This window comes from Adiantum capillus-veneris, chromosome 6 (assembly GCF_014529385.1).
Source record: "Adiantum capillus-veneris isolate H3 chromosome 6, ASM1452938v2, whole genome shotgun sequence".
Lineage (NCBI taxonomy): Eukaryota > Viridiplantae > Streptophyta > Polypodiopsida > Polypodiales > Pteridaceae > Adiantum > Adiantum capillus-veneris.
Window position 1 is genome coordinate 89,492,044 of NC_140936.1, and position 20,959 is coordinate 89,513,002.

The 20,959-nt window shown below is 42.0% G+C and overlaps 1 protein-coding gene and 1 pseudogene across 1 annotated transcript; both read left to right on the forward strand.

The window, feature by feature from the left end:
• The first annotated feature begins 73 nt into the window (after nt 1-73).
• LOC147455870 (uncharacterized) lies at nt 74-3,030 on the forward strand. The gene is made up of 2 exons (XM_086513770.1): nt 74-2,167; nt 3,007-3,030. The coding sequence occupies exons 1-2, from the start codon at nt 74-76 to the stop codon at nt 3,028-3,030; spliced, it is 2,118 nt and encodes a 705-aa protein (XP_086369896.1).
• An 8,406-nt stretch (nt 3,031-11,436) lies between these two features.
• Nucleotides 11,437-12,350, forward strand: LOC147455871 (uncharacterized; annotated as a pseudogene).
• The last annotated feature ends 8,609 nt before the right edge of the window (nt 12,351-20,959 follow it).

The window sequence follows — 20,959 nt, forward strand, 5'->3', positions numbered from 1 at the left end:
GTACAAGACATACCTACTCATCATGTACCAACTCAAGAGAGCAATCATGATTTCCAATTCTAAAAACACGACAATGTTACAGCGTGACATAGACGTGTATAAGAGGAAGCACAAGAATGCATCCAACCAAGAAGCAGTAAGAAACATTATAAGATACAAGCTTCCGTCAACAATGCCCGGCACTCCATCATGGCATCAAAAGAACCTCAAAGATCTTATCGCAATGGTTGACTTCTGGGGCCTACCCGATCTGTTCCTCACATTTACAGCAGACGAAGTCACAGAAAGCAGGTGGAACGAAATTACAGTAATCAAAAATATCTCCCATTCATTCAATGGAAGCTACACATGGAAATATTTTCCTATCGAGTGTGCCGGGTTGTTCCACGAGCGTCTGCACACCTTCTTGAACATCCACATTTTTGGGGGGAGTAAAGTCCTGGGCGAAATAGAGCATCATCTTTTAAGGTACGAGATACAAAACCGAGGATCGCTGCATGCTCATCTGATTTTGTGGGTTTTTTGTGGAGACATTGAGTCGGTAGCAGATGAAATAGCGGCATACATACCTAACCCACAACATCCTCCTTTGAATTTCTCAAACCATTTACATCACCTCGTCAAAAGAAAACAAATTCACAAATGCAAGTCCACCTGCAAGGTAATGGGCCAACACTCTGCATGCAAATATGGCTTCCCATTCAGTCCTAACCTATCAACCAAACCCATAATGGACCCACAAACATCAAGGTGGTTGTACTATCGGCCCGGACATGAACACCGTAACGTAGTTCCCTACCACTTGACAATCTTGCTGTTGTGGGGAGCGCACATGAACATTCAACGTGTGACCAACTCATCTATATCTCACTACCTGCTAAAGTACGCAATGAAGACAGAGCCAATGGGTCCACTCAACCTTTCAAACGACAACGCAGCAAGGCTCGGCCTCAATGAATTAGAAATGTTCAAGCTCCGCGTGATTGCAGCATCGATAATGTCCAAGCCGATTTCAGCAAAAATAGAGGCTGTACTAAATTGTCTGCAAATTCCGATCATCACAAGAAGCGAAGCCGTGGAATATATCGACTCATCACCACCTTCACGAAGACAAAGATTGTTATCGCAGAGCCAAATGATCGTTATGCACCCAGTCGACTTGTACTGTGTAAGGCCGCTGCAGCTAGAGCAATACACGTTCTGCATGTACCACAAACATTTCAAGATCGAGAGCAACACCAAAGGATCTCAGAAGAGCCAAATGTACGATGCCTACAACAACTTGGTACTAGAAAATCACCGGCTCGTAAGATTCACTGAATACCACCCTGGCCACCAACCGGAGGGCTTCTTCTACAACATATTGCTACAGAAAGCAACATTTAGAACCGAGTCCGATCTAATCTCGCGACAAAACCCAATGTCTTGTTACTTTACAGAGTGCAAAATCCGACAATTAATAAGAGATGAGGAGGACCTCGAGATGTACATCAACGAGTACACACAACGAAACATGCTTTTAAACGAGAACACGGGCCACATAGTGAATTTGATCAACCAGAAGCTCTTCCTGAACCGCGAGAATCCGATTCATTCAAGCCGTGTAGAGATAAATGGTCCCAAGGAAACTAGTAGGCATAACATGTTGCAGCTACTAAAGGAGTTCGCCAATGTCCACAACGCAGCACTCACTCCTGAACAACACAAGATATTGGAAGACACATCCACAAAAACATCCGGCCTCCACATTATCACGAGCGTCCCAGGATCCGAAAAGTCATTCCTCATCAAATACATGATGACTAGGTTCGTACAACAAAACAGGACAGTCATACTGATAGCGTCAACTGGTGCAGCTGCATCTCGGCTAAGTAGTGTCGCAAAAATAGTGCACTATCAATTCAAGAGAACGGCGGGCTCGAATAAACACTACCCAAAATCAATAAATCCAGGGGACGAGAGATTCACATCCATCAAAGAGACTGATGTTATCATAATGGACGAGATATCAATGCTCACAAGCACAACATTCAACATGGTCATTCGCCAACTTGTTAATGTCACAAACGTATCAATTCATGATCCATTCTGCAGTAAATTGGTGCTTCTCTTTGGAGACTTCGCACAGCTACCGCCCGTCTGTAAGCACCCTGGACCTTTCTGCCACGTATGTACAAGCACACAATCAACACACTTCAAGCATGGCATAGTCCACAAGATGACATTCTCAGTTCGACACGCAACGGACCCAATATTCCTCAATTTTTTGCATACAATTAAACAAAGAAATCCAACCGAAGAAGAGATAATAAGCATGCTTTCAGAGTGCATCATAAATGAACAAGAGCTTTATTGGAAACAATGGACGAAGACACCACAATCATTTGCACACATCGCGACGACGCTTGGAGATACAAACATCATATTGCAAAGGAGTTTTGCAAACGAGTAGATAGTCCGAATATTGTTAAAAACAAATGTAGACAAGGAGCCACTCTTAGAAAGTTGGGTCAACGACATCTCTTTCAATGAAATACACAATGTCGTTGTTGGTGCAAAGTGTATGATCACCTAAAATCTAGACTTGGAAATTGGCGCTGCAAACGGTGCCACATGCAGGGTCAAGGATATGGGTCAAGGATATATCCCATGATTACAGCGGTCTAGTGGATGCGATCACTATGCTCGTAGACAACATAAATACCAGAATCACCATTCGGCGTACAAAACACTCCACCAGGGCATTCAACTTCAAATATTACCAAAAATATACATTCCCTTTGATACTAGCATATGCAATAACAGGTCACAAATCGCAAGGTGCAACAATAACTGAAAAGGCCATACTCAACATCAAACAAGTTTTCGCGCCAAGCCTTACGTATGTCATGTTCTCGCCAGGGATTTCAAAATGACGTGATCACACTATAATTTCAGGTTAATAACAATAGAAATGCAAAATAACAAATATTATGTTAATTGACATTCATCGTTTTTGACCTCCAGGGAGACTTGGAGACCAGCTCGTAGCCCGTCGAGCTAATTAGTTTGCCCGCCGGGCCCACCGTGGCTATATAAAGGCGACGCAAGTGCTTGTCTTTTTCACAAAAGAGGTACATTGGAAAGGCTTCACCAAACTTTCTAGCAGCTTTCCACATTCTCAAAGCAATGTAGCAGTAATTTTTTAAATCCTTCCTTATTTTATTGATGTTTTTTTGAGTTTTTTGTGTTAAAACTTAAAGGTATAAAATTTCTTTTATCAAATCATCGTACGTGGATGCACTGGCACATGGTTGCAATTGCGGCTAGGTGTGTCATTGCAAAAGCGTACGATGATTATGTTTTATATTGATCCCAGTCATTCATGCTTCGGCACATGGTTGCAATTGCGACTAGGTGTGTTGCTGCTAGAATGACAGGAGCATTTGTTTGAAAGAAGTAACCGTGCGTGAATGCATTGGCACATGGTTGCAATTGCGGCTAGATGTGTCATTGCAAAATCGTAGGGTGATTATGTTTTATGTTGCTCCCAGTCATTCATGCTTCGGCACATGGTTGCAATTGCGACTAGGTGTGTTGCTGCTAGAATGACAGGAGCATCTCTTTGAAAGAAGTCACCGTGCGTGGATGCACTGGCACATGGTGGCAATTGCGGCTAGGTGTGTCATTGCAAAACGCAAGATGACTATGTTTTATGTTCCTTCCTGTCATTCATACTTCGGCACATGGTTGCAATTGCGACTAGGTGTGTTGCTGCTAGATTGACGGTAGCATCTTATGCATGAATGTGTTCTCAAATAATTTCATATGCTTGAATCTTGAAAGAAGACATCGTGCGTGGATGCACTGGAACATGGTTGCAATTGCGACTAGGTGTGTCATTGCAAAAGCGTAGGATGACTATGTTTTATGTTGCTCCCAGTCATTCATGCTTTGGCACATCGTTGCAATTGCGACTAGGTGTGTTGCTGTAGAATGACAGGAGCATCTATTTGAAAGAAGTCATCGTGCATGGATACACTGGCACATGGTTGCAATTGCGGCTAGGTGTGTCATTGCAATAGCGTAGGGTGACTATGTTTTAAGTTGCTCCTAGTCATTCATGCTTCGGCACATGGTTGAAATTGCGACTAGGTGTGTTGATGCTAGAATGACAGGAGCATCTGTTTGAAAGAAGTCACCGTGCGAAGATGCACTGGTACATGGTTGCAATTGCGGCTAGGTGTGTCATTGCAAAAGCATAGGGTGACTATGTTTTATGTTGCTCCTAGTCATTCATGCTTCGGCACATGGTTGCAATTGCGACTAGGTGTGTTGCTGCTAGAATGATAGGAGGATCTGTTTGTAAGTTGTTGTACGGTGAGGCATTGGCACATGGTTGCAATTGCGATTAGGTGTGTCACTGCAAAAGCGTACGAGATCTATGGTCTATACTGCACTTTTTCTTTCACGTAGAAAAGATCCAAATGCAGTGGCACATAGTTATATTTCACAATGTGTTGTTTGCAATAATACCATTGCAGAAAAAATTGATCCTTTTGCTACTTCAATGATAGAGCTCAAAAAGAAAATTAGACAATTGTTGATTACTATCGTCAGTGCACTAGATCCTGACGATATAGCACAAATTGTTGCAGATGAGTCTAGATTGCAATCATTATACTGTGAGATTGCCCGCAAAATGTTTTTGTTATATCCAGACAAAACAACCGAATCAATAATCTCATTACTGAGCAGTTGGGTGGGAAATTTGCCCAAGGTGGCCTCTGATTTGAAAGAGGAATGCCCTCAAGAAGTAGACAAGGGTAAGATAGATCATTGGAACACTAGATGGAGAGCTGAAAAGGAGAGGTCAAGGCGAGCATCCCACATAGACACACAGTTTGGCCTAAGCAAGAAAATGCGAATGGCTATCACCAGAGTTATGGGGAGTATCCAAGTTGGAGAAACTTTTATTGAGGAGGATGCCATTGAGGGAACATCGGGCTCTACTGCTTCTACCAGTCACGTGGAGAGCAGTATATACAACTCTAAATGTAGTATGACTCTAGGCATTCCAAATCAGTCCATTAAGAAGATCAAGAAACTTGGGTCAGGGGCTTATGGCATAGGGTGGCAAGTTCAAATCAAAGGGATCAGTTTCCTTCCTGCAACAAATACTTATTGTGCCAAGGAGTTCAAAGGACAGGCCAAGCATCAGTGGAAAAGCTTTGCATCAGAAAGTGGGGTAGATCTCAACCATAGAGGGATTGTGAGGAGTATTGCCCACTCTGTGACGTTGCCATGGTTTCTGATATTCCCCTACTTCAATGGGGGAACTTTAGGTGATCTTATGGAGACAGTGCCCCTTCCACATGGCTCTTTCACGACGCTTGTAGCGCATCAAGAGGGGAAAGGAAAGATCCCTGAAGACTTTAAATGGGAGCAGCCCTATGAAGACAAGAAAACACGTATCAAGAGCCTCTGCAATCATGCTCCCTCGTTGATCCATGCCTTGGTGAAGGCATTGCAATTCGCACATGACGAGGGAGTGATCCACAATGATCTCCATCCATGGAACATCATGTTGGACTTTACCAAGGATCTCACTCCCCGTATTGGAATAATTGATTGGGGATTGGCTCTGCGTGTTGTCTTAGAGACACAAAAGACCAACAATACCGATGAAAACTGGCAAAAGCTTCATCCTTGGTGAGCTCCTGAGTTACTAGATGGCAATCACCCGTGACCATGGACCAAGGCCACAAATGTGTACGCCATAGGATGGGTGATATGGCAATTTTGTAAGTTTTGTGGAGAGTTCTCTAACTACTACAGCACAAATTGGTTCAAACATAAGGTTTTAGTGGAGGTACAAGCCATATCTAGGATTGTTGTGGAAGGTTGGGTGAGGAAGAAATCCACAGACAGAAAGACCTTGGCACTTTTGGATGAAGAATTAGAAATATTTGAAGCCCAGCCAGAACGATGCTTACCCCCGCCCTCTGAAATGAGTGTAGCCTTTTTTGGATGGATATATGATGTACTTTATGAAGCAGGGTTTTCTGAGACTTTTGACTTATAAAAGCACTTTTAAAAATTGGGTTTTATGGGCCATGGATGATGTATGAGTAATAAAAACACTTTGTTATATCTCAATAGACAACAAATTTTCTATGAGTTTTGTTTTTTCTCTTAAGTTTCAAGCAATAAGCCACGTGGAATCACTGATTGTCATTCATTGATTTAAAAAATGGTGATTACTCTTATATCAATTGATTGTCGTAAGATGGTGGTTATTCTAATATCAATTGATTGTCGTAAAATGGTGGTTACTCTTATAGCAATTGATTATCATTAAGTTTGTATGCCGTAATTGAAGTATAGTGTTTAATCAGGATATGGATAATGATAATCAAAGGGCTAAGCGCGCTTTTGAGCGTCTCAGATCCATGTGTCAAGGCAGTGGAGTAAGCGACACCGCTCGAATTGCAGCTCGTTGCTCCCAGTGGGCCAACCCAGTGGGTACACAATGGAAAGAGGTGAACACTAGGATTGACCGAGAAATGGTCAAATCCATATGGCCAGGCATTGAAGATGACAACATCAAGAAAGGCCTACTCAAGCTATCACAATGCATTAATGCAGACATACGAGGCAATGGAGAGAACATATATCTCGATGTTATGGGTCATCCTATGCATCATATGGATTGTCCATTTTGGTTTGCCAAGATGTTATACATGCATTATGTCTTGGGTGAAGCAGTGGACTTCAACTCAAGGACACCTCACATGACGGTTGAGGACATTCGGAGTAGTGCAATTACCGTCACACGGCAAGAGATGTCATTGGCACTAGAAGGTGCGTCAATGGAAGTGCACCAAGTTAAGGAGGAGCTTCAAACTCAACTGAGGCAAGCATCACAAGCTACACAAGGCTCTCATGCAGAAGCAACCCTAAATAGAGACTTGCAAAGGGAGGTGAAGGTGATATCTCTCCACGTAAAAGAGTTAGAGGCGACTATTAAAAAACAAAATGCTGCCACATTGATTGAGCACCCAACATCTATTGAGGCCCCTCCAGCTTCTGGTGAGCACGGTGGTCCTTGCCCCATATGTAGATCATTCTTTCATGATTGGTGTGTTCACTTCAGCTAGCCATGCAGACATATGTACCATATATCATGCTTGATTCAAAGCATGATGAATAACTTTCATTGTGCTATATGTGAGTATGAGATATCCAAAAAGCTATATGCAATGTTCAAAATGTCTAAAGATTATAATAAGCTTAGAGGTCAGCGTGAACAGGAGAATGAAGATATTCTCACAAATATTTCACTATCACTTGGATAGTTTTTGTAACATTTGAAAACATTTACTCGTTGTCTTGCGAGAATTTACTAGTGAATTGTGAATTTTCTTCACTTCAGCTTCAATTATGATATTTGATAATGCAAAGATTTGTTAGGGCTTTGTATATTATGAAGCTTTAATAGTGATTTGTGGCCTTGTAAAGGTGTTTAAGGGCTTTGTTTATTATTAAGCAAATGTCTAAACCTTAAACTAAATATAAAAAAATCTTGTAAGATAAACAGTTTCTGAACTTAAACAGAAGTCACTCAATGGATTCAATAATCTATTAATTAAACCACCGTTGCTTGCTGCGAGCAACGGGTCAAAGTTGGTTCAATTTCCAAATTCTCTTCAATCTCTTCTAAAGTACATGTAGTTTCTACTTCATGAGATTCCCCTTGTAGCTCACTGTCTTCGTCCACCTCATCATTGGTTACATCATACGTCCAGCGCGGCATCTCCTCTTTGTAGTTCTCAGCTTGCACTCTTGCCAATAGCCGATGGTTGCAGTACATATACACCAATTTTTCAGCTCTTGAATTTAGAAGGTGGTTTCTGATGGTGGAATGTACATATTTATATGTACTCCAGTTTCTCTCAAAACTTGAATTGGATGCACATTGAGCTAGGATTCTAACAGCTAGGCGTTTATGGGTGGGTGCACTACCACCATTCATCATCCACCACTTCCACGCTGGTTGCTCCGTGGCAAGTTTCGGCACAAATTCTGTACCAAACTTACCCTCTTTGAGTTTAAACTTCGTAAGATCAGTAACAGCTTATGCATGCTCATCAGGATCATCATAAAATCTGCCTATCACATCATAAAAGTCTTCCAGCACCTCCTCATCAAGTTTGTCTATTTCCATTGCCCAATACTCTGGATACAATAAGAAATCTACGCTGTGTAGTGGACTATGTGCTCCAACCCATCGACCATGGACATACTTTCTCAAAATTTCTCTCCTCTTTTGAGTGAATGGTATCTTCCAAGGCTTCACAATTGGCTCCTGTGGCTCCTCTAGATTTGCAAGGCTTTCTTGAACAATCCACCAAGCCATCCACACCTTACCTATGTTAGGCAAGGCAGAATCCAATTGGCGTAATGCGAGCATAATTGACATCATGACATTGTGCACATCCACCACATCATCCTAGAAGTGGCGATCACCTAGTAGATCTCTAATCACCCCTATTTTTCTTTTTATCTTCTCCCTTTGACCGGCCTCCCATTCTAAAAAAGTGGCACAAACAAATGTCTCCATCACAGCATTCTTATTTTTTATTAGTGATTCTACCATATAGTAGTTGGTGCAAAATCTAGTTTCGCACGGCAGTTTTAACATAGTAGACATCCTCTGATGGTACATGTCAAGAACCCTCTGAGGCTTCAAAAAAAACTTGACTATTAAGCGAGCATTGTCTACTATCCATTTGAACCACTTTGTGTCCTCCCTCTTGTACCAATCTTGCAATACCAAGTTCAAGCTGTGTGTACTGCAACCAGCACTATATAGGTGAGAGAAGCGACTTTCAAGTATCCTACCTACAGCCCTGCAATTTGTTGGCATTGTCCATGATTACTTGGACAACATTTTCTTTTCCAAGTTGCCAATGATGTCAGCTATAAAACTGCCAGACTTTATTTGACTAGATCTATCCACAGCTTTGATAAAACATTCACCACGAGGACATACAAGCATGATGTTGATCAATGGCCACCTTTGAACGTTGGACCAACCATCACTAACTATGTTGTATCCAGATTGTTCTGTTGCATTTAATATTACCCTTTGAATATCCTGTTGTGTGCTTGTGTAACATTTATCCAATAGTTGGTTTCTCATATGGTGATATGTTGGAGGGGTAAATCCAGCACCATACTCCCCAATGCGTTTCCAAGCTGACTTCCATGCATCACGGGTGACAATGGCCAATGATCCCCCAGTGAAATAGACGGTTTTAGCTAGAGCAAGTTGTGCTTCTTCTAAGGAAAGCATTTTGAAGCTCGTCTGTAAGCTAACCTGTCTACTTTTTGATGATCCTACCTGAAATTCAGGAGATCCATGGTTTGGAGGTGTAGTTCCATCGATATGAGAAGTTGGTTCCCTGCTTTGAGTGCTTCCATTGGTGGGCGTTACACCCAATGATCCCTCATACTAGTTTGATCTTATCGATACCGGGGTGTGATGGTCGAAAGTAGAGAGTTTTGATCTTTTGCTGGTGGAAATTAGCTTACCAATTAAAGCTTTCAAGCGCATAGCTGCTTCTTCTGCACCTAAGCCCTTGCACTTTCCTCCTTGGATTCTGGTATTGCCACCTATCAAATGATCCCTTATTCTTGGTGCTCCTCCAGATTTCTCTTCGCCCCAAAAGTTACATTTCCAATCTTGATAATTATTTAAATTTGTGGCAAAATTCCACTCGGGTCCTGGACTTTTTCCACCCGCCTTTCGCTTGCCTTGCGAAGCAGGACCTGGCATCGAGGTAGGAGGTCTCCACAAGGAATCCAGGCTTGAGACACCAATATCACCGCTCACATTCCCAGTGGAAGATATACTTATTGGATCCCTGCAATACCAATAAACATAGCTCAGTATGCTATCACTTCTTTCAAGTATTATTCAAACCAAACATTAGTGTTATAATCAATATCACACACAAGCGTAGTAGTGAAGCCTGAAGGGAATAAACCTCAATCTACTCAAACATGAGCAAGCAAATACAACCGTGAATCAAATATGTAATCAGTCCATCCCAAAAGTAGAGATATCGACCCAAAGATTCACCTTCCTACCCCTTTCATGAATCCGTCCAGTCCAAAAAAGAACTAATGACCCATGATTGGAGCTCTAATCGAAATAGCAAGCAAATACAGCAGTGAATCAAACATGTGATCAGTCCATCCCAAAAGTAGAGATATCGACCCAAAGATTCACCTTCCTACCTCCTTTCATGAATCAGTCCAATCCAAAAAAGAACTAATGACCCATGATTGGAGCTCTAATCAGAATAGCAAGCAAATACAGCGGTGAATCAAACATGTGATCAGTCCATCCCAAAAGTAGAGATATCCACCCAAAGATTCACCTTTCTACCTCCTTTCATGAATCAGTCCAGTCCAAAAAAGAACTAATGACCCATGATTGGAGCTCTAATCGGAATAGCAAGCAAATACAATGGTGAATCAAACATGTGATCAGTCCATCCCAAAAGTAGAGATATCGACCCAAAGATTCACCTTTCTATCTCTTTTCAAGAATCAGTTCAGTCCAAAAAAGAACTAATGACCCATGATAGAAGTTCTAATCAATATAGCAATCAATTAAGCAAATATAACGGTGAACCAAACATGAGATTAGTGCATCCCAATTGTAGAGATACCGACCCAAAGATTCACCTTTCTACCTCCTTTCAAGAATCAGTTCAGTCCAAAAAAGAACTAATGATCCATGATCAAAGTTACATTAAGTTTTAATTTTTTTTTAAGACTATTCTTTTTTTTACCTTTAGTTTTTGTTCTAAATTTTAAAGGATGACCAAATTTAGAGAAAGAGGTGATGTGATGTGATGTCTACCACAGGGTTATATAGAGCCGCCAAATATGGAGGGGGTACATGACAGGTCAGGCGGGTTTCTTGCTTGTCCCGCCAGGCCCGCCGTGTTTCATGTTAAACCCGCCGGGCCTGCCAGGATTGTTGGTTGTCCCACCGGTTCTACGTTTTCTACCGGTTTTTGTAGGTCATGACATTAGATATGTTATTAACATGAAAAAAATAGTGATAATAACAACAATAATTAACATTTAACAAAATGCGTCATCGCGTAATTAAAATCCCTGGTTCTCGCGAGTCACCGAAAGAAGACACGTAAGGATCCTAGAGCTTCCTACACCAGACATGTTTGAGCCTATGCGAGATTTTCTTTTAGATACTTGAATATGTATAGTCACATAAAATTGTATAACTCCATTTCATATAAAGTTTTTCCTCGCTTGCAAATCGTTTGATGCAATTCTTAATATCGGGTCTTGTCATACAGGTTTCTAAGAAAACGACTACAACATTGTCATACAGGTTTTTAAGAAAACGACTACAACATGGCAGCCATCAAGGTCTGTACATTCCAAAATATATGTTCCTTAAAGATCAACATTACGCTTGAATGCATAGAAAACTCCTGTCACAAAATGCTTATTCTTTGTCCTCACTTGTAGCTATTTGATCTGTTCAAAAGTAACGCAACAAGCACTTCATCTACAACAAACAATGATGGCTCATCAGCCTATCCTACCTCCGGCCAAATGAGAATGGAAAATTTAGTAGGGGAGCATCCACATTCATACATAAAACCACGACCACACTACTCACACGTCCGCAGCTACATCAACTCAATGAAGCAGATATTGAAGCAAAACAGTGATAAACAGGTCAGGTTCGCAATTGGACTGCAAAAAGAAATACTCAACAAACTCGAGTTGCAATATGACGAAACAGCGGGAATACTACTTGACGGAGAGGCTCTGCAATTGCTACATACGAAGACGAAAGGCATTTCATTGTTTGCCATCGAGATGTTGCACTTTGGCTTCAACATAGAGCTCGACAAACTCCTTGACATTGATAGGAAAAATGGTGACATGATATTAAACAAAATTAGGGTCGAGATGGGAATCGAACAAAATGAGCCAATATTGACAGACGAGCATTTCACTTGGCACTTCGATCAAGAGTTATTCAACAAACGCTTTGGAGAAGCAACAGACCCGTTCAAAAAAAGAATCAAACAACAGGTACACATTGCATCCATTTCTTACGTATAAGACCTACTTACATCTATTTGCAATTCTAAACCAGAACACAGCTAACACTTACTTATGCAGTGCAGGGATATATCGCAGACATAAAGCTCGAAACAAAGGACAATACTCAGGCAACTCAGACACAAGAGGAGACATCACCGGAGATGCCGGCATCAAAGAGGCAGTGACAAACAAGGAAATCAACTACATAGTCTACTCGATAACCTGCACAAAAAATGGTAGGAAATACATAGGCGTGACAAAGAACTATGACTCAAGGATAAAGGCACACATGAGAAAACCACCAAAAAAACGAGGAAAGACTTTGCAGCATACCAGTTGTTCACTGATAATTTTAGGTTCGATGTTTTGCATGCGACAAATAGAAAAAGTGTAGCTCTAGCATTAGAAAAAAAGGAGACGTAGCCCAGCAAGAAACTTCAACACAGGGATATAATAACTTGATAGGCCATCCTCCTAATTGTCCAAAATACTATTTTCTGAAGTATCACAAAAAAATATAGTACGTCATGTATATTCCCTTTTGTCTTATTTCATTGTAGCGCAAGAATTCATTTTGGTAGTTTCGAGAGCATGTCTATTATTTGCTTTCACATTACTCTCCCTCTACCTCTCTCTCTATTAATTGGTTGCATTTCGAATCAATAAAATGTTATTTTAAATACCCGCTTCTGATTATTGAGGTTCATAATCTCTCTGCTCGCACACTACTCTCTCTCTCTCTCTCTCTCTCTCTCTCTCTCTCTCTCTCTCTCTCTCTCTCTCTCTCTCTCTCTCTCTCTCTCACTATTTTTTTCAATTTCTTGGATTAGTTCTCTGTCGCTAGTCTTATGTGGTAAGTTATATCAAAGGGCCATACTAGTTTCCATATTTTAGCCCAAACCTTGGACCGTCTGTCACTAGGAACCTCAACGCTATATCTTGACTCTTTAATGTGCTTCAATTCTACTACTGGAAGGAAGTTATGGCATCTTGCCCTCCCCCCCCCCCCCCCCCCCCCCCCCCCCCCCCCCCCCCCTCCCTAACTCATTGCGCTCACCTACACCCTATCCTGTTGCGCGAACCTTCTCTTTCTCTCGCTTACACCAGTGCCTCCCTGTAGGCAGAGCCTTGGTTGGTTGTTATAGCACCAGCGCTCATGCTGATATGGGCTTAAAAATAGATTCTATTATTGTTAGTCAGGGGCTGTTGTTGTGCTTGGCAATGGCTCAACCCTCTTCTGATGCAATCACATAGCTGTAGCTCCTTCCGCCATTGGCTTTGCTTGAGTGTGGTCGATATGTTTGCCAAGTGTGGTGCACTTCAAAAAGCACAGAAAGTGTTTGAGGGGCTTCCTGTCCGGAACGTCGTCTTTTGGAGTGCATTGATTGTAGGATATGCACGATAGAAGCAGGGCCACAAATCTTACCAAGGTAGCAGGATACATTTGCGATAGTGGGTTACTTGAAAATAACACATACTTATCCAACACATTAGATAGTATGTATGTCAATCTTGATGTACTTGTCCGAGCACAACAAGTCCTTGATGAGCCGTTGTACTTGGCACTGCTCGATATGTATGCCAAATGTGGTGCACTTCAAAAGCAGCTTGAGGAGATTATTGTTTGAAACGGCGTCTCTTTGAATGCACTGATTGTGGGATACCCACAACAGGAGCATGGACAAAGAGCTTTAGGCTGTTTTCAGCAGATGCAAAGTGTTGGCCTTTGTCTAGATGAAATCACCTATGCGTGCATCTTGAAGGTATGCAAGGCAAGGTAGGGTTATTTTCAGCAGATGCAAAGAGAGAATATGCAATCACCTACACGTGCAACTTGAAGGCATCTGGCATCATGCAAGATTTTGGTATTGGCGAAAGAGTTCACGATGATATTGTTATTCAGGGGCTGTTGACAGAAAACTTCGTGCTTGGCACTGCCTTGGTCGACATGTATGCCAACTGTGGTGTACTTCATAAAGCACAAAAAATTGCTTTCTTGGCACTGCCTTGGTCGACATGTATGCCAAACATGGTGTACTTCATAAAGCACAAAAAAGTGCTTTCTGTCTAAAATGTTGTCTATTGGAATGCACTGATCGCGGGATATGCCCATCAGAGGCAGTGCCAAGAATCTATGTGTTGTTTTCAGCCAGTGTAAAGAGAGAGCAGCTATCCAAATGCAATCGTGTACTCTTGTATTTTGAAGGCATGTGTTATTAGGAAAGATGGTGATATGGGCAAAGGAATTCACATAATATTGTTTGCCAGGGGCTGTAGAAAGGAAACGTTGTTACTTGGCACTACCTTGGTTGACATGTATGCCAAATGTGTTGTAATTCATAAAGCACTCTTTGTATGAGCACGGACACTTACACACACACACACACACACACACATGATTCTCTCTATGCAGCACTAGTTTCGTTTTCACAAGGTAGAGCAATATCCACTACACAAACAAACATGGAGAGGAAGAGACGAGTCTTTCTTTTGTGAGCTCACTTAAAGACTGCTAAGAACAAGAATTTGTACCAAGGCAGCAGGATACATGCTGATATTTGTGATAGTGGGTTACTTGAAAAAAACACATACTAAGCCAACACGATAGTTAGTATGAACGTCAAGTGTGATGGACTTGATGAGCGCACCAGGTCCTTGACGAGCTTTGGGCTATTTTCAGCAGATGGGAAGCAACGGCCTTACTCCAACTACTATCACCTACGCGTGCATCTTGAAGGCATGTGGCTCTTTGCAATATGCTATTGAACAGAGAAATCGTGCTTGGCACTGCCTTTGCCAATATGAATGTCAAATGTAGTGCACTTCAGAAAGTACAAAGGCTACAGGAGCGTACTTTTTGGAACGGCGTGCACTGATTGCAAGATATGCACAACAAGAGCAGGGCCAAAAAGCTCTAACCTCTAAGCTGATTTCAGCAAATGCAAGGTGAGGGCCTCTATCCAGATGCAATCACCTACACATGCATCTTGAGGGCATGTGACTCTATGCAAGATCTTGATATGGGCTTAGAAATTCATTTTGATATTGCTAGTCAGGGGATGTTGTCTAATGTTGTCTTTTAGAGTTCATTGATTTTGGGATACGTGTAATAGGAGCAGGCCAGAAAGATTCAGGTTGTTTTCCACAGATGCAAAGCGAGGGTATCTCTCTAGATTCAACCACATACAAGTGCATCTTGAAGGCATATGGCTCTATGCGAGATGCTGATATGAGCTTAAAAAATCATGTTGATATTGTTAGCCAGAGGCTACTGAAAAAAGATGTGCTTGGCAATGCCTTGGTTGACATGTCTGCTAAATGTAGTGCACTTTAGAGAGCACAAAAAGTGCTTGAGGAGCTTCTTGTTTGAAGTATGGACTCTTGGAATGCACTGATTGCAGGATTTACCCCAGAGGGGCAGGGCACAAAGCTCTTGTCTGATTTCAGCAGATGCGAAGTGAGGGTCTCTTGGCACTGCCTTGGTCAATATGTATGCTAAATGTGGTGCACTTTAAAAATTCACTCTAATATTGTTAGTCCGGGGTTGTTTCAAAAAAATTTCGTGCTTGGCAATGCCTTGGTCGATATGTATGCCAAATTTGGTGCACTTCAGAAAGCAGAGAAAGTGCTTGAGGAGCTTCCTATCCAGAGTCCTCTGTTGGAGTTCATTGATTGCGGGATATTCTTGGGGAACACGTTGGTCAGTATGTGCGGTGCACCTGTTATGGCGCAACAAGTGTTGTGCGGGATGTTTTCTAATTATAGGATATATGCCCAACAGGGGCAGGGCCAAGAAATGAGTATTTCTTTTGTGAGATCACTTGGAGACTATGCTGAGAAGAAGGATTTGTACCAAGGGAGTAAAATTTAGGCTGATATTCATGACAGTGGATTACTTGAAAAGAGCACATACTTGGGGAACATGTTGGTCAGTATGTATGCCAAGTGCAGTGCACTTGTCATGGCGCAACAAGTCATTGACGAGATTCCTGTGCGGGATGTCGTCTCTAGTTATAGGATATGCCCAACAAGGGCAGGGCCAAGAAACGAATATTTCTTTTGTGAGCTCACTTAAAGATTGTGCAGAGAAGAAGGACGTGTACCAAGGTAGTAGGATTCATGATTATATTCGGGATAGTGGGTTACTCGAAAAGAACTGCTTACTTGGGGAACATGTTTGTCAGTATGTATGTCAAGTGCGGTGCATTTGTTATGGCGCAACAAGTCTTTGATGAGCTTCCTATGTGGGATGCTGTCTCTGATTGCAGGATATACCCAATAGGGACGGGGCCAAGAAAAGAGTAGTTCTTTTGTGAGATGATAGATCACTTACATATGGTGCTGAGAAGAAGAATTTGTACCAAGGCAGTAAATTCATGGTACTATTCGCAATAGTGGATTACTTGAAAAGAACACTTACTTGGGGAACATGTTGGTTTGTGCACCTGTCATGGTGCAAGAAGTCTTTAACGGAATTCCTATGTGGGATGTCGTCTCCAATTGCAGGATATGCCCAATAGGGGCAGGGCCAGGAAACAAGTGCTTCTTTTGTGAGCTCACTTAAAGACTATGCTGAGAAGTACCAAGGAAGTAGGATTCATGTTGATATTTGCGATAGTGGGTTACTTGAAACGAACACATTCTTGGGGAACATGTTGGTCAGTATGTATGTCAAGTGCGGTGCACCTGTCATGGTGCAACAAGTCTTGGACGAGCTTACTGTGTGATATGTTGTCTTTGATTGTAGGATATGCCCAAAAGAGGTAGGGCCAGGAAACGAGTATTTCTTTTGTGAGATCACTTAAAGACTGTGCTGAGAAGAAGGATTTGTACCAAGGCAGAAAAGTTCATGCTAATATTCACGCTAGTGGATTACTTGAAATGAACACATACTTGGGGAACATGTTGGTCGTTGCACCTTTGTCGAGATTCCTATGCGGGATGTCATCTTTGATTGGAGGATATGTCCAATATGGGTAGGGCTAAGAAACTAGTATTTTTTTTGTGAGCTCATTTAAAGACTATGTTGAGAAGAAGGATTTGTACCAAGGCAATAGGATTCATGTAGATATTCGCAATAGTGAGTTACTTGACACAAACATATGCTTGAGGAACATGCTTGTCAGTATGTATCTCAAGTGCGGTGCACCTGTCATGGCGCAACAAGTCTTTGACGAGATTCTTGTGTGGGATGTTGTGTCTGATTGCAGGATATGCCCAAAAGGGGTAGGGTGAGGAAATTCTGGCCTGTTTTGAGGAGATGCGAAGGGAGGGCCTATCTCCAGATGTACTCAGGTGCATTTTGAAGGCATGTGGCTTTACGCAAGATGTTGATATGGGCATAAAAATTCACACTAATATTGTTAGTCAAGGGTTGTTGAAAAAGATATTGTACTTGGCAAATGTCATGGTTGACATGTTTGGTAAATGTGGTGCACTTCAGAGAGCACAAGAACTTCTCAAAATGCAACCTGTCCGCAGTGTGGACTCATGGAACGCACTAATTGCAAGATTTGCCCCACAAGGGCAGGGCTAGAAAGCTCTAGTCTATTTTCAGCAGATGCGAAGCGATGGCCTCTCTCTTAATTACAGGATTTGCTCCAAAAGAGAAGCACCGGAAAACTCTAGGATATTTTCAGCAGATGCAAAGCAAGGGCTCTTGGAGAAAGATCTCGTGCTTGGTGGTGTCTTGATCGATATGTATGCCATATGGGGTGTCCCAAAGTCTGCAACTTTGTGTATGTGTGCGTGTGAGCCTACGAACGGATAGTAAGGAAGATTCAACATATCCTGAAACCAATAACATCAGAAGTAGTGCAGGTAATGGTAGGTATGATAGCAAAAGTAAATGCGATAGTCGACATGTTTAAAGAAGTCACATACTAAATGACGATGGCAGAACTTATACTGGCGGAACCATGTAAGGAAGATCTAGGAGCCGATCCATCCAAGATTGTGTGTCGATACAGACGACCAATACGAAAGGTATACTTATATTCTGACTTTGATTTTCTCTATGTGATCTCAAAAGTACTTAGACTACATCATGTACTCATTAAAGCAATTAATTGATATCATTTCCATTCTAAAGGTTGTAGATGAAGGTGACAAGGGTTGAAGAATTTTTGTGATGCCCAACAAAGACACATAGACGATACACCACGGCATGGCAATGTGGAATGATACATGTCTTTGTAAAACATTGGTAATGAGTTCTTCCTTGTATAGTTGTGGTATTTTTACAATAAGAAAGTCCGTCCAACACTGGAGGAGAAGCATAAGTCCCCCTTCAACGCTGGAGGCGATAAAAGTAGCGGGGGAAAGGCACCTTCCCTATGTATTATTATAAATGTGGAGAAGCATAAGTCCCCCTTCAACGCTGGAGGCGATAAAAGTAGCGGGGGAAAGGCACCTTCCCTATGTATTATTATAAATGTGGAGAATGGTGCCAACTCCACACCATACATACGTATGGTTTTTTCTTTTTTTATTTATGGACACAAGCATCACAAATGCACGAAATGCATCTCTCTTCATTTTTATCATAGTGTGTATATTTTCACCTCCATACATCTTTTAATGCAAAATCTCGTTTATGATGCGAGGTCATAGAGTTTTTGGTGAAAGCTTCGAGGAGAGATGCTACAAAACCTTCAAAATAAGAGACAATATGAGGTGAAAGGTACAACACTCCTCTTCTTGTTTAATTAACACCATTTCCACATCAAATCGATCAAGGCATACTAGTTGAGGTTAATTACTAGGATAAATGCTACAAGTATCTAGAGAAGATTTTCCCTACCGGGGCGAGACAAGTGCCATCGTGGAGCTTCAATGCTTCGAGTTTGTGGTGTCGCAGAACCCAATGTCGGTCATTTTGAGGTCCAAAAGATCTCAGCTGTAAACATCTCCCCCATTGCTCTTTCGTCAACAACTCATTCTCACTCTGTCTATCTAACTCTATAAGATCTCTCTCTCTCTCTCTGTGTGTGTGTGTGTGTGTGTGTGTGTGTGTGTATGTGGAACGCTAGGAGCTCTCTCTCTCTCCACGAACCTTCTATGGATGGTTCGCGCATTTTCCCACTTACCGAGTAGTATAAACACCTAAAAACTATATGCAATTAACAACATGCTCTGTCTGAAAGATATAATGGTCTTGATGCCAGTGATATCGGGGGCAATTTTTGTGCCGATGCTGAGCTCGTCCACTCATCCGACTCGAGGGAGATCCCATGACATTTGCAATGGAGGGTTGGGGACCTCCTCCCCCCCCCCCCCCCCCCCCCCCCCCCCCCCCCCCCCCCCCCTTTCCTCTCCCCTCCTCCCAGCACCTTCATCTTGCGACAATGGCATTGTTCATTCACTGACATTGCACGTCAAGAGACTGGGACTAACAGATGAAGGAGCAGAGATTTTTTTTTTCGCAAAGCCCTGTTGCTTGCCGCTTTGGCGGCAGACTAAGAAGCCGACTCAATCTCTCTATTCGGCTGTCACTAAATATTGGACTCTCATGGATGTGGCATCGTGAGAGTCCTCCAAGTCGCAAGCATGTTGACATGTTGGGCTGGTGCAACAGGTCACATTTGGGCACTTAGATTTTTCATAAGCCTCCACCCCTTGCACAAAGGGTGCAATGCTCAATAAATAAAATGGTTATTCATTGCAATAAATTGATTAATAGGATTCAAACTCAGGTACGCGTGGAGAGAGGTCAATACTCAACCACTAGCATAACGAGCTTGCTCGATCCCAAGCCGGTGTTCAAATGTCCTTACCGTTTTAAATTTTCTTTGTTTTTTTTTGTTTTTTGTTTTCTGGGGGGGGGGGGGGGGGGGTAACCCTTTTAGAAGCACCCCGATTGCCGATAGGTGGGACTTCCTACCATGTCGACAGAGAGTTTGAAATCTATACCAATCCTCTCTATTCTAGATGAATATCCATCCACAGAAACCGAGTTGATACTTCAAAGGTAGCCTAACGACAGGACTTATTATTGTTTCTGCTCTTGTTGATGTTGTTTAAATTTGTTGCTGCTTCTGTTGCTGTTTTAGAGAGAGAGAGAGAGAGAGAGAGAGAGAGAGAGAGAGAGAGAGAGAGAGAGAGAGAGAGATTATAGAGCTCTGATAGAGAGCTTGAGCTATGTCCCACTCACATTAGAGGGGATCTAGTTTAGATGAATTGGACTCATCTTGAGCAAAGTTCAATATTCACATCCGTTGTCATGATGGGCGTCCGGTGTCCATGCGGACATAGTGTGAATACGATCAGTGTGGTCGGCCATTATTATAATAGGGAGGTCAAGGCCTCATTTGTAGTTATTGACCCTCTCTAGCACAGTACCAGTGGTTAGTCTGTTAAGTTCGGAGTGTGCGAGGTCACCTCGACGAGGTGAGGTCGGATGATATAGGACGCTCGATCTTACAGGTACGCATCTACGTCCTCGAATGTTGTCCCAACACGAGGTGCTATCGGATGGTGGCTACGGTCCTATAGTTCGTTTGACATGTATCTATAAATGGTGTGTGTGTAGTCGAACAATCCTCTTTAATTGTTCGTTTCATGGTATCAGAGCTAGCTTGGCTACATGAAGGACCACGTGCGCACCTATGGATCGGTTCAAGGCGGATAACCTCAATTTTACATAATTTTTTATGACTTATTTTTGAAATTGTCAGTTTTTCTTCTTGTGAGCATGTGTGCAAGTGAAAATTAATGTTCTTTTGCTGATCTTTGATAAAAGTTAGCAATTTAAAATGTGAAAATGTTGAAAATTAGAAGCTTTTTGATCAATTTTGTTGATTTTTTATAAAAATAAGAG

Coding starts and splice junctions, on each gene's coding strand:
- LOC147455870 (XM_086513770.1), top strand. CDS start 74: ATGTTACAGCGTGACATAGACGTGTATAAGAGGAAGCACAAGAATGCA. Junction 2,168..3,006: donor ACCCTGGACCTTTCTGCCAC/GTATGTACAAGC, acceptor TTTGACCTCCAG/GGAGACTTGGAGACCAGCTC.